This window comes from Nanorana parkeri, unplaced genomic scaffold, assembly GCF_000935625.1.
Source record: "Nanorana parkeri isolate BGI_ZX_2015 unplaced genomic scaffold, ASM93562v1 scaffold10, whole genome shotgun sequence".
NCBI classification, from domain to species: domain Eukaryota; kingdom Metazoa; phylum Chordata; class Amphibia; order Anura; family Dicroglossidae; genus Nanorana; species Nanorana parkeri.
The window spans coordinates 3,103,359-3,115,554 of record NW_017306278.1 but is presented as its reverse complement, the minus strand read 5'-3'; the positions used below and the strand labels follow the sequence as shown (position 1 = coordinate 3,115,554).

The 12,196-nt window shown below is 47.8% G+C and overlaps 1 protein-coding gene across 1 annotated transcript in view; it reads left to right on the top strand.

The window, feature by feature from the left end:
- The first annotated feature begins 9,610 nt into the window (after positions 1 to 9,610).
- ADM (adrenomedullin) overlaps positions 9,611 to 12,196 on the top strand; it is a 6,284-nt gene continuing 3,698 nt past the window's right edge. Inside the window, exon 1 of the mRNA XM_018554868.1 lies at positions 9,611 to 9,980. Coding sequence (XP_018410370.1) covers positions 9,611 to 9,980 — 370 coding nt within the window. The remainder of the gene's footprint in view (positions 9,981 to 12,196) is intronic.

Genomic DNA, 12,196 nt, shown 5'->3' with positions numbered 1-12,196 from the left:
GACCCCCTGACTACTGCGCATGCGCGGCTCGGTCTGCCTTACTGAGCATGCGCGGGGGGAATAGGGCTGATGGGCGGGGCTCGCAAACTTCGCAGCTTCTACTTTGCTACATTGTGACAACGTCAGACGAGCCGCCAAGACGATGTGCTGCCGCAGGGACCTTCATGTGATGGGTCCTTCCCTGACTGGATTAGACTGGCACTGTACCCAGTAACTGTCCTTATAAGACTATCTGCACCCGGTAATTGTCCTTATAACACTATCTGCACCTGGTAATTGTCCTTATAACACTATCTGCCCCCAGTAACTGTCCTTATAACACTATTTGCACCCGGTAACTGTCCTTATAACACTATCTGCACCCGGTAACTGTTCTTATAACACTATCTGGACCCAGTAACTGTCCTTATAACACTATCTGCACCCAGTAACTGTCCTTATAACACTATCTGCACCCAGTAACTGTCCTTATAACACTATCTGCACCCAGTAACTGTCCTTATAACACTATCTGCACCCAGTAACTGTCCTTATAACACTATCTGGACCTATAGAGGAAATCTATACAGGAGCCTCTGAGCTCCTGCACATCGTCGGATTAAAGCAGAACTCCAGGTAGAAATTTCATCACCCCAAGGTTTGAGTGCTCATTTTGGTGCTTAAGGCCAAGATTTAGAAAGTTATACTCATCTGATCCTCAAAGTCGGCTTGCTTTTGGACCACTCCTGGAGCCTTTCTCCCCCTCCGCTGCAGCGGTCTAAGGTCCCTGAGTAATCACCATCTATACACTGGCATCCTCTTTTATATCCCTTTAGGGCAGCAGCTAACGATTATTTTCATAATCGATTAGTTGCCCGATTATTCCCCTCTCTCTCCCTTCCTCCCTCTCTCTCCCTTCCTCCCTCGCTCTCTCTCTCCCTCCCTCTCTCTCCCTCCCTTTCCTTCCCTCTATCTCTCTTTCCCTCCCTCTCGCTCTCTCCCCCTCCATCTCTCTCTCTCCCTCCATCTGTCCCTCTCTCTCCAAACTAATCGATAATGAGAATTAATCGATTAGTTGTTGCAGCTCTATATCCCTTATTCCCCTTCCTCCATCACTTCCTTTTTCAGATACCACATGCTGCTTGCACAGATCCTTGGGCTCCCAGGCTGTGCCCATGCTGTAGGTAGTGGGACAAGGATCAGGATGACAGTCCCGGATTCATAGGCCACCCTCACTAGTGATGAATACTCTGCATATCTTCCAACTGGCAGGCAAGCAAGATTCTTACTTATGCAATGATTTCTAAGAAATGTAAAACTCCAAAAAAACAACTCTATGTAGATACCACCCAATACTGGTATATCTACCTGTGTTATTGTATAAGTTGTGGCCTTGGCATCACCATCACAACTCTCTGAATAGCATCAGGACGCTGGCTGATCATACCGAAATTTGCTACTCTTGTATCAACACGACACAACTCTTTAAAGTGTTCCTCCACCCAGCCGGAGCTCTCCCGCTTCCAGCTACGTTGTCTATGAAAGCGGGTGCAAGCCGTCGCTTGAAACTGTGCTTGTCCTTACTGGTTGGCTGTCCCAGTTGACTGGTAAATGTGTGTGTGTGTGTGTGAGGGGGGGGTCATGAGAGTTTAGTAGATGTCTGTCGGTTAGCAATGTGTTAAACTGAACAAATTGTTACCGTTGTGTGACTCATCTCTGTTTGCTATACACAATGACCTGTCACATTGTGATGAGCAGAGCTATAAAGTGCATATACAAAAAAGATGAAGACAAATAAAACCTCAACAAATCACAAATACACGCACAACATGAACGGGAATGATTGTTAAAGCCCTCTTCAAATATGTCCCCCCCAAAAAAAGGAGCGCCCGCGTTGAATCCAGATATGTGACTCCGCCATTACACCAAAACATAATGACCCCCAAGACACGGGAAGGTCAAAAGATGCTTCCAAATTGTATCCTGCAAAGGTGGTGAACATCCCCCCGATGTCACTGGAGTAAAGGAATAATAACTAATAATACAATAACACACAAACACAAGCGCAATGGGTGTTTCCAATGGTAGAATATTGATGAGCGTTTATTGGAATCTTATCAAATAAAATAATTCACATTATAATGCTGCCCATAGAACTACGTGACCCCCAAACAAGACAAAATCCTGGAAGTGCTGTACAAACAGCCAATCACATCCGATTCTGGCCGATCAGACCCACAGCCACGCCCATTGCGTTATGTCATCAGGTGACTTCATCTCCGTGTAAACTTTTCAGATGGCGTCCGGCATGGAGAGTAAATATAATAACTTCATGTTTGTGGTTTAGTTACATTTCAAGGAGGCAGTCTGTAGTAAGACATCTTTCCTTTTCCTTCCTTTCTTTTCCCCTTCTTTTAATGTCATCCCTTCCTTCCTTTCCCTTCATTTTTCTTTCTTTTTCCTTTTTCTTTCCATCCCTTCTCTTCATGTATTTGGGGGCTTTTTTCTTTCCCTTTCTTTCCTTTCCTAACTCTTTCTTTTCCTTCCCTTACTTTGCTTTCCTTCATTTACTCTTTCTTTTCCTTCCCTTACTTTCCTTCATTATTTCTCTCTTTTTTTCTTTCCCTTACTTTCCTTTCCTTCATTCACTCTTTCTTTCTTTCTTTTCCTTCCCTTACTTTCCTTCATTCTTTCTCTCTTTTTTTCTTTCCCTTACTTTCCTTTCCTTCATTCACTCTTTCTTTCTTTCTTTTCCTTCCCTTACTTTCCTTCATTCTTTCTCTCTTTTTTTCTTTCCCTTACTTTCCTTTCCTTCATTCACTCTTTCTTTCTTTCTTTTCCTTCCCTTACTTTCCTTTCATTCATTCATTTACTCTTTCTTTTTCTTCCCTTATGTTCCTTTCCTTCATTCACTCTTTCTTTTTCTTTCCTTCCTTCCTTCCTTTATTCATTCACTCTTTCTTTTTCTTTCTTTCCTTCCTTCCTTTATTCATTCACTCTTTCTTTATTTTTCTTCCCTTACTTTCCTTTCTTTCCTTCCTTTTCATTAATTTCTTTCTTTATCTTTCCTTTTTTACCCCCTTCCGTTCTTTTTCTTCATTTCTTTTTTTGTTCCTTCCCTTATTTTCATTTTCATTCCTCTTTTGCTTCTTTCCCTCCCGTTCTTTCCTTTCCTCCTTTTCTTTCCCTCCCCTATTTTTCATTTTTATTTCCTATTTTTCCTTCTCTTCCTCTTCCCCTCCTTATCCTTCTCTCTCTCTCTTATTATTATTATTGTTGTGAAGTAAGAAGCGCTCTACTAATCACAAATACAAACAAAATAAAAACACACGTTTGTTCTGCTGGTATGTGATTCACGTAGATGGGTGGGCGTGTCCTAGGACTGATGCAAGAGAAGAATTGTAATGTCATACAGATACATATATATCAGAGATGTCTACCTGCCAAAAGGATTTGTATTTCTGTCTATCCAGTCCTGAGATTTACACAGCTCAGCCCCACGTCACAGCCCTGTTTTTCTCCTCTGAATGATCACTTTCACTTTCAGTGCTCCTCCCCACCCGGTTACTGTACAATGAAAGGGAAAGACATACACTGTTTAATCTCTCTGTCATCCTGGCCTCTCCTCCTATCTCTAAGCTCCTTGTCCTGACACACCTGACTGGCTCCTTGCGCTGCTTCATCTTCCCTCTCTTCTCTCTCTCTCCAGAAGGATGGAGCCTTCTTCATTTGGGCATCATCCGGAGTCACCATCTAACTCCTGGACTGAGATGCCGGATCAGAGATGACACAGTCATGCAAATCCTGGTGACTGTGCGGGTCTTGGCTGTGCTTACAAATGTCTGACACAGATCAGCAGACATCTCAACTCTCCCGGCCGCTCCGGGAGTCTCCCGCTATTAGATAGCGGCTCCCGGCTGCCCGGGAGAGAAACACTTTCTCCCGGAAAGGTTTACTCTGCTCGATCTAGCAGAGTAAACCTTTCCCTGCAATCTGTTTTGTTTTTGTTTTTTCTGACATCGGAGCCGCCGGCCGCTGTCAGTCAGAGAGAAAATAAATGCGTAGGAATGAATAGCTAGATTGCTATTGGCTATTTCACTTTGCAATAACCAATAGCAGACTAGCTATTGCACCCGCCCCCTGCTGCTGTCAATCAGCAGAGGGGGGACCTGAAGTTCTCCATCAGGTCCTCTTCTAGTGATTGACAGCAGCAGAGGACGGGTGCATTAGCCAGTAGCAATCTAATTATTCATTCCTATGCATTTTTAAAAAATACAAAATTATTCTGATGGCAGCAGCTGTCAAAATACAAAAAAAACAACAAAACAAAACAGCAGATATCAAAGAAGCTATTGCTTCCCAGATGAGGGGGGTCCTGCCTGCAGCACACTGATCACTGGGGGGGAGCCGACTGAGGAAATTCTTCCTCCTGCATACAGCATACAAATGACATCATCTCGGCCTGTGCAAAGTGACTGATTAGAGTTCATGGAAGGTGTTTTAAAGAAGAACTATGGGGTCAGGGCTTTACACCTTAGTTCTCCTAAGGGTAACGGGAGGACACAAACTAGCGTCCTCCCGTCACCCAAAGCTCAGTATATAGGGAGCTACAGCTCGCGGTATACTGAGACGCCGCAGCGGGGACCGATTCCGAGATCCGCCCAGCTGCGTGATTGATAGCTGGCTCTGCCTATCTAGAGGCAGAGCCAGCTGTGCCTGCCCCCTCCCCGGTCTGTTCCTCTAGTCAGCGCTGGAGGATCGGAGGGGGGATGGGGGGAATCCCTGCAGGGAGCAGTGAGTGACAGTCACAGCTCTCTGCAGGGAGACGATCGAGAAGTTAGCGAGCGCCGGTATGTGTTCGCTCACTTCCCGATCTATTGAGCCGACCTGTGACGGTTTCATTGTCACACGTCGGCTAGAACTAGGAGGATCAGTGATTTTCACTCGCCTCACAGTTCTCCTTTAATAATAAACGTGGCGCTCTTCTGTATGATGATACGGTTGCTGTAGGTAGTCATGAGTCAGAAAAACTGGATTCAGACTTGTGAACTTTACTGACAGATCGCTTTGAAGGATCATCATTTGTCTTCTCTGTTTCCCTCTATGACATCACAGTCACCTTTCCCCTCCATAGACAATAGATAAGGGAAGTGCAGTCACATACGATCCTCACCGGGTTCCGGGTTCACCTAGCTTGCCCTCCGCGTGCTTAGATTATATTGCGGCGGTCATGTTTATATCGGAGTTCAGTTCCATTCTTCATATCTGCCCCTTGACTGGATTCACTGATTTCTGCCACTTCCCTGCTTGGAAGCTGTATGTGTGAGATGGAATTTCTATGCCAAGCCAGCCAATAAAAAAGCACAACTGCAGCCAAACATGACGAGATAACAATGAACAGCCCATCAAAATATAAAATAAAACCAGCTTTTGCAGCAATATTCACCTTCAGTCCAGAGATTTCACCCCGCAGTACTTGTTTTCTGCCACTAGATGTCCTCAGTCTGCTGGCTAGCATCATTCATCCCACTTCCTCTGAGCCCAGGTTATCCTGGACCATAGGCGTGCGCAAAGGGTGTGCCGGGAGTGCCTGGGCAGTGGGTAGACTCTTGCAGTGCATCATGGGACTTGTAGTTTCACAACAAATGGAGCCGCAGGGTTGCCTACCCCTATTCTAGCTCTTGTCTCTGCATCTTGACTGTCCCTGGCCCCGCCCCTTTCATTTATTGGTTCTAAGTTCTGTCCATCATGGAGGCTCAGCATCACATGTGGGTGGTCCGCATGCAAATACAGCCTGTCTAGGAACGCCCACTCCTCCAGACTGACACCCGCCCTTCAAGGCGTTTTGATATTTGCATAACTCCTCCCAAGAGCCGGCCCACTGCTTGCATCAGGGCTAGGGGTCTTGAGAGGAGTGCTGAGGCTATGTATAGCACCCTGCCGGCCCCTCCCAGCAGCCATGATCTTCCTGTGTTGCACAGAGAGACAGTGATGACATCACTGGGACTAAAATAAGGTATTTATTAACATCACTCTGTTGGCCCCTCCCACCAGCTATGATGTGCTGGCATTGCATAAAGAAGCACAGAGACCAAGCGATGACATCACTGGGACCAGGGGCATCCCGAGGCCGGGTGTCACCGCCATGTCGTCATCGTGCATGCGCGGCCATCTGATTGACACCTGCCGGCGGCCATCTTGCTAATTGAGGCAGGCAGAGAGAGGAGGGAACGTTAACCTGGCCGCCGGGTTCCCTCCTCTCTCCTGACAATGGACCTCACACGTGGACCGATCTCTGATACCTGCCGCCGGCCATCTTGGTGATGGACGCCGGCAGAGAGAGGAGGGGACAGTCACCCGGTGGGATAAGGCTGGCCGCCGGGTTCCCTCCTCTCTCCTGACACTGGACCTAAAACGTGGACCGAGAGCCCGACGTTTTAGAGGGGGTGACACCAAAGGGACTGTCAGTCATTTTGGTGTCACCCCTGCAATTGTGTCACCCGGGTGCGGGCGACACCCGCCAGGCTGGCTTGTCAGTCATTTTGGTGTCACCCCTGCAATGGTATCACCCGGGTGCTGGCCACACCCACCGGGCTGGCTTGACTGTCAGTCATTTTGGTGTCACCTCTGCATTGGTGTCACCCGGGTGCGGACCGCACCCCCCATCACCCCCTTGTGACGCCACTGACTGGGACTAAAATAAGGTATTCATTGATGTCACTCTACTGGCCCCTCCCACCAGCCATGATCTGCCTGCATTGCAAAGAGAAGCACAGAGACCCTGCGATGACATCACTGGGACCAAAATAAGGTGTTTAATGTTTTATTAATATTTGTCATTAGAATGTTGATGAGCGTGGAAATGAGGAACCCAGAGAAGCCAATATATAAGCATCAGCTTTAATTCAGGAACAAAGGATCCATAATGCAGCGCCGTGGCGTCCAGAGGGTGACGCCATCTGATGGACCTTTCCTGAAACCGTATCCGCTCTTGGGAAATCGCGCAGGTGCCTTGTCAATGGCGTGCAGAATGTGACAGCCCCGAGCCTGAATGGGCTAAGCCGTCATTGTTCAGGAGGAGGCAGGTCATGCGGCTTTGTCACACCTGCACGCAGGTAGCACAGGTCGCCTGTGCTGAACGTGACGGACGTGGATGTGCTCCCTGGCACGCCGACACCCCGGCAATGAACAGAAATAGGTGAGCAGCCCTTATATGGCGTGGACTCTGTGCTCGGGGCCGGCGATGTCAGCTCGCAAGGCTCATCCACTGGGATGACTAAGGGAAAGGTTATGGCATTTCCTGTTTGTGGATGCAGCCTAATTGGATGAGCAATGCAGCTCCTAATTGCCAAGGCGAAAATTCTCCCAAATAAGGGACAGATGGACCCCGAGCGGACCGGGATTCTGGGAGGGACGGGGATGACAAATACCTGAATGCTCAGCACCTGGATAACTCTAACCTGAGCTGGCATGTCTACCCTCTCCCACCTTACTGCACCTTCCCTGGATCTACAAAGCTACACCCCCCCCGCCCTTCCTTCATCACCTACCATCAGGGTCATGCCTTCGGTGGCACCTCATTTGGTCACGTGGGGATGCTCTGGCCCCCTTTCCCAGCTTACTAAGAGCTCCTGGGCAGTGGCGTAACAACCATGGGGGCGAAAAAAATGTTCTGCCCCGGGCGCCCATAACTCTGGTTACGCCACTGCTCCTGGGACACTCTGGCCACCATCCTGCCTGGCTCACTGAAGTCACTGGTTGCCAGGAGCTGAGCGGGATGCTCTGGCTGACATCCCAGGCAGCCCCTGGCAACCAGTGAGCTGGGTGGGATGCCGTGCACCACAAGCCGAATCCCCCAAACCCCGAGCCTGGAATGTGCACCACAAGCCACCCCCCTCTCTTGAAGGTGCACCATCGGCAACACAATGGACCAAGGTTAGGCCACCTCGGCCCTCCAGCTGTTGTGGAGAGACCACTGCTTCTACACAGAGAACAAGAGTCCATCTCTGTAGAGGTCTGATGCACTCCTTGCTGAGCCAGAGCTCGATCTCTCCAATCAGCAGGGAGCATGAGCATTGCTAATTAGTGAGCTCCGGCTCTAACTCAGTGGGAGGGGGGGGCATTTTGGTCCTCTGCGGAGAGACCGCTGCTTCCACACAGAGAGCAAGGCTCCTTCTCTGCAGCATGCTGGCAGGGAACAGGCTTTTCTACCCAGGCTGTGGCCGCTTCCTAAAGAAAATGAATTGTAAGGCTTTGCACCTAGTAAATATCTGATACAAATTAATAGCCCATTAAAAGATGAAGTAACAAACCTCAGTGTTTGCTGCAAAATTCAGCTTCAATCCATAGATTTTGCCCACAGTACTTTTTTCTGCCACTAGATGTCCTCAGTCTGATGGCTGCATCATTCAACCCGCTTCCTCTGAGCCCAGGTCGTTCTAGACCTACCACAGTCAAAGGAGAAGCAGCACAGTGGAGAGCTCATCTCTGTCACTCTGCTTTCTGCTCCTATCAGCATACTTTTTGTCAGCTCCTTGTGCTGCTTCTTCCTCTCACACACCAAAACATTGATTTTAATGATATATTAATGGCAAAGAAGCTGCATTCATTTGTGTCTTCTATACAGGGGCGTCCCGATGCCCGGTGTCACTCGGAGCAGATACCAGGTGACACCCCCTCGCCGTGACGTCATCGCGCATGCGCGGTCCTCTTTTTGATACCTGCCAGCGGCCATCTTGGTGATGGATGCCAGCAGAGTGATGAGGAGACGTTCACCCGGCGGAATAATGGTGTCACCCGGGGGCAGGCAGCACCCCCCTTGTGACGCCACTGCTTCTATATCTATGTGGAGTTCAGCTGTAAACTGAAAATCCAATTGGGCTTTGTCATGTTACAGCATTTATGAGGCTCTTCCGATTGGCTTTACATATACATTATGCTGTAATTGAAGATGGGGGGGAGGGGGGGTGATGATCTCACTTGTCTTGTGATCAGCAGGTTTTATTTAACACATATATAATATAAGTGTCTTAGATGAGTAATAATAGTCACTCGTAGCTAAAGCAACACGGAGACATTCCAGAGGCGTGCCATCCGCAGAGCACGCAGCAGTCGCACCCTGCAAGTCGCGCTCACACCTGCTGCCTCATTCACCTGCAGAACCCCAGGCCATCTCTCAGCTCCTTTCTCTGCTTTGTCACTGACTTTCCCCAATTAATAACCCACATTGGCATGTACACAGGAATCCAGCAAACACAGAAAGTGTCCGGCATTCCCTGTGGAAGCAGAAGCATGCCCGGGGGTTCTCCAAATCCATAAAAGTCCAGGAAGTCCCTCCAGCTGGACAAGAACTATAAGTCAAAGCAAGGCTGAAAGGTTATCCCGGGACAGAGCAAAGCAGACAAGAGGAGAGGACAGAGAAGAGAAGAGGAGATGGGATCAGAGGAGAGTAGAAGAGAAGAGAGATGGGAGAGCAGAGGAGAGGAGATGGAAGCAGAGGAGAGAAGAGGAGTAGGAAAAGAAGAGAGCAGAGGAGGGGAGAGAAGAGCACAGATAAGAGGATATAGTAACAGGTGAGGAGGGGGGGGGTGCAGAGGAGAGGGGAGCTGAAAGCAGAGGAGGGGAGAGGGGAATGCAGAGGAGAGTAAAGAAGATAGCAGAGGAGATGGTAACAGAGGACAGGGGGAGCAGAGAAGAGGAGAGCAGCGGAGGGGAGAGGACAGCACAGAAAAGAGGAAATGGTAGCAGAAGAGAGAAGAGGAGAGAGGGGAGCAGAGAGCGAGGAGGGGAAAAGAGAATGCAGAGGAGAGAAGAGATGATAGCTGAGGAGATGGTAACAGAGAACAGGAGAGCAGAGGAGGGGAGAGGAGAGCATAGAAAAGAGGAAATGGCAGCAGAGGAGAGAAGAGGGGAGCAGAGAGCAGAGGTGGGGAAAGGAGAATGCAGAGGAAAAGGTAGCAGAGAAGAGGAAAGGGAAGAGAGCAGAGGAGAGGGGTGGAGAGGTAAGAAGGGGAAAGCTATGGAGAGAGGAAAGAAAAACACAGGAGCGAGGAGAGCAGAGGAAAGAAGGGAAAAGTTCAGGGAAGGGAGAGGACAGAGCACAATAGAGGAGAGTAGTTGAGAGCAGAAGTGAGGAGGGGGGAGAGCAGAGGAATGGAATGGAGAGGCGAGAGAAGAGAGCAGAGGACTGGAATGGAGAGGGGAGAGATGAGAGCCGAGGAAGGGGGTGGAGGGGGAGAGGAGACAGCCAAGGGGAGAGAGGAGTAGGGGGGAGAGGAGAGAGAAGTAGAGAGGGGGATAGTAAACAGCAGTGAGGGGAGAAAGAGTAACAACAGAGGGGTGAAGGATGAGGAGACAAAATTTGAGAGGTGAGGGCAAAGAAGGGAGAAGGAGACAGCAGAGGAGAGGAGGTGAGGGAGGCAAAAGCGAGGAGAGTGGAGAGATGAGAGTGGATAGGAGAGGAAAGAGGAGAGCAGAGGAGTGGAGAGGAAAGAGCAGAGGAGAGCAGAAAGTAAAGGAGGGTAGAGTGCCTGGTAGAGAAATCAGGAGCAGCGGGATAAGGAGAGTGTAAAACCATCCATAGATACAATTAGGACAATTTCTAACAATCTGATAAAGTTTCATCCAATCTGAATGACAGATGTAAAACAAAATACTATTGCAGATGACAGAGATCATTTATATTTTAGCACCTCATATAGATTTTTACAAACATAAACACTCCATTAGTTTCATCCAATCTTTCCCAAAACCAGATACAAAAAAAAATTGACCCTGAGTTTCTACCAAGTCTATAGAAGGAGATAAAGTCTATAGAAGGAGGACAGGTCTATAGGAGGAGGTCAGGTCTATAGAAGGAGGACAGGTCTATAGAAGGAGGACAGTTCTATAGGAGGAGGTCAGGTCTATAGAAGGAGGTCAGGTCTATAGAAGGAAGACAGGTCTATAGGAGGAGGTCAGGTCTATAGGAGGAGGTCAGGTCTATAGAAGGAGGACAGGTCTATAGGAGGAGGTCAGGTCTATAGAAGGAGGTCAGGTCTATAGAAGGAGGTCAGGTCTATAGAAGGAGGACAGGTCTATAGGAGGAGGTCAGGTCTATAGGAGGATGACAGGTCAATAGAAGGAGGGCAGGTCAATAGAAGGAGGTCAGGTCTATAGAAGGAGGTCAGGTCTATAGAAGGAGGTCAGGTCTATAGGAGGAGGACAGGTCTATAGGAGGAGGTCAGGTCTATAGGAGGAGGACACGTCTATAGAAGGAGGTCAGGTCTATAGAAGGAGGACAGGTGAAAGGGACTAAAGACAGAACTGAGGAGACCTGCAGGGACACATAGAGTACTCATCCTTCTCTGTGATCTGTTGTATGAGGGAAATCACCATAACACACATAATCCATGTACTGGGAGCCTGTGGTATCAGAGACGTCAGGTCATTTCAGCGGTTAGGACCTCTAACAGTCTCTATTACAAGTATGCTTACCCCCCTGTGCCCTACCTCTGCCTACCAGATAACATGCCCGGACCATCTGTGACTCAGCAGGATGGTATCTGCCATGCCTGAGCTCATCTCAGCTCCATATCATGGAAAATGTATAGCTTTCCCTAGAGATAACAGATACAGAGAGGGGCATCCATCTATCTATCTATCTATCTATCTATCTATCTATCTATTATGTGCTGTCTCTATCTATCTTAGGTTTAATCTCTCTCTCTCTTTCTCCCTGTTCCATATCTATCCATTTCTTTCTTTCTCTTTTTTTCTTTCTTTCTTTCCTATCCCATCTTCCTCTCTCTCTCTCTCCTATCTATCTATCTATCTATCTATCTATCTATCTATCTATCTATCTATCTATCTATCTATCTATCTATCTATCTAGTATCTATCCTATCACATATCTGGTTTCATGTCTATCTGTCTTCTTATGTCCTAACTCTTATCCATCCATCCATCCCTGCTTCAGTATAACATGGCTTTGGCTTCCTATGGTAGATCTGAATCTTCCTTCTTCCCTCCTCCGATGCTTCTAAAGTCCAGCAAAATATATTTCTAGTATTTTCTGCTCATAGACCCTCGTATGGGTCACCTCACACCTTCCGAGGAACTTCCAACCTGGAGAATGAAAAGTAAAAATAAAAATGTTAATAATAATAATAATAATGATAATAATAATAATAATGATGGTAATATTAGTAATATCTTATATATTATGTAACAACACACA